The following is a 1602-nucleotide window of genomic DNA, read 5'->3' as shown; positions in this document are numbered from 1 at the left end:
GGCCGCCGCGGTCGGTCGTAGCCATGGACTCTTCGTGGGAGGATCTGACGCTGGCCTTCTCCCGCACGTCCATGTTTCCCTTTTTTGACATCGCCCACTATCTGGTGTCCGTGATGGCGCTGAAGCACCGGCCGGGTGAGTGTGGGCGCTGCGGACCCGCCCCCTCAGCTTCCAGTCTCGGGGATGACGGACTCAGTCCAGGGGCAACCGGGGGCCGCTGTCCGGGAAGGATCCGATAGTCTAGTGGGAGGGCGCCCTGAAACTGCCTGGCTGACCCCCCCTTTAGTAAGAAGGGAAACTGAGGCCGGGAGGGCGGAGGCCGGGTACTAGACCGTGGAGGCTAGGCGCCGCTTCCGTGGCTTGCGGGGTTGGCGGGGCTCCCGGGCCGGTGCGGAAGCCGCTGCCGCGCAGTCGGTCTCCTGGTGGTACCAGCGCTTCCCTGGACGGTGTTTCAAAGTCACCGGAGAGCTAAGCTCCCAGTCCCCGCACGTCTCCGACCTAGCCTCCGGGAGTAAACAGGTGGTCCTTGCCTGTTGGGAAAGTTGTGCAAACACGTGAGCCGCAGGCCTCCCTTTGGTGGGCACACTGATGTTCCCCTTAACGCGGTGTCCTTCTTGACACCTGCTCAGCACGTTAGGATGACTGTCAGAAGCCAGTGATTCCTGTTTTCATTGTCACCAGTGACTTTTGTACAAGTGAGAGTCGCTGGGCATCTAGTTTCACACGACTCTGTGGAGTGGGGATGTGGTCTTGTGGTTTGAAGACCTTTGGAGCTGTTAACCAAGGAGCAGTATTTCTATTTTCTATCTTACATTCAGGATATTTGCTCCTATATTGCTTTACTTTTGTTGTTATTCCACCTTCCCTTTATATTTTGTGCATCTCTTCTTTCAAGAGGCCAAGCATTTCTGTCCATTTTCCATGTGTTCATACCATCTTTAATCCGCCTTGTTCTACAAATAGTTAATGAGTGAAGATTTGAGGTTGATGCTGTATCTCTCCTAGATATTACTGGTTGTCTCAATTTTTGGAACTTAGAGTATTTTTTTTTTTAAACTTATATTGGAGTTTGTAACTCAGTCTGAATCAATTGTTTGGTAGAGATTTTGACCTGGACAAGGGTAGTATTACTATACTAATTAATGTAGGATAGATAATCTGTATACGATACTGCTTCCTTAGTCTGAAAGGAAGTACATTTTGTTACTGCCCCATACTCAGAATTTGATATTTTCTTGCATTGGGTAAAAGGTTCTCAAAGTATGGTTGAGGAATCCACAGGGTTCTCTGACACTAACTTGTTAAAATTATATTCACAATAATATTCAGGTATTATTCATTTTTTTCACTGTGATTTTTTTACATGTGTATAGTGGAGTTTTCTAAAGACTACATGACTTATAAATTGTGATACTGTAAGAGATTGAAGAGTATAAGAATCCTGCCAGCTGTTTTCTGTTTGAAGCCAGACATTAAGGATTTGCTACAACAGAAAACAGTGTACTTTTTCTCACTAATTGATTTTAGCTTTGGAAAAAAAGTCATTTTTCATAAAGAATCTGTTAACATTTAGTGCATTTATTATTTTTAAAATGAATATAG

The 1602-nt window shown here is 46.1% G+C and overlaps 1 protein-coding gene across 1 annotated transcript in view; it reads left to right on the top strand.

Moving 5' to 3' along the window:
- Positions 1-6: 6 nt before the first annotated feature.
- Tmem38b (transmembrane protein 38B) overlaps positions 7-1602 on the top strand; it is a 56980-nt gene continuing 55384 nt past the window's right edge. The window contains exon 1 of the mRNA XM_015492221.2: positions 7-135. Coding sequence (XP_015347707.1) covers positions 24-135 — 112 coding nt within the window. The 5' untranslated portion in view covers positions 7-23. The remainder of the gene's footprint in view (positions 136-1602) is intronic.

Source organism: Marmota marmota, unplaced genomic scaffold (genome assembly GCF_001458135.2).
Source record: "Marmota marmota marmota unplaced genomic scaffold, marMar, whole genome shotgun sequence".
Classification (NCBI taxonomy): domain Eukaryota; kingdom Metazoa; phylum Chordata; class Mammalia; order Rodentia; family Sciuridae; genus Marmota; species Marmota marmota.
This window is presented reverse-complemented; position numbering and strand designations above follow the sequence as displayed.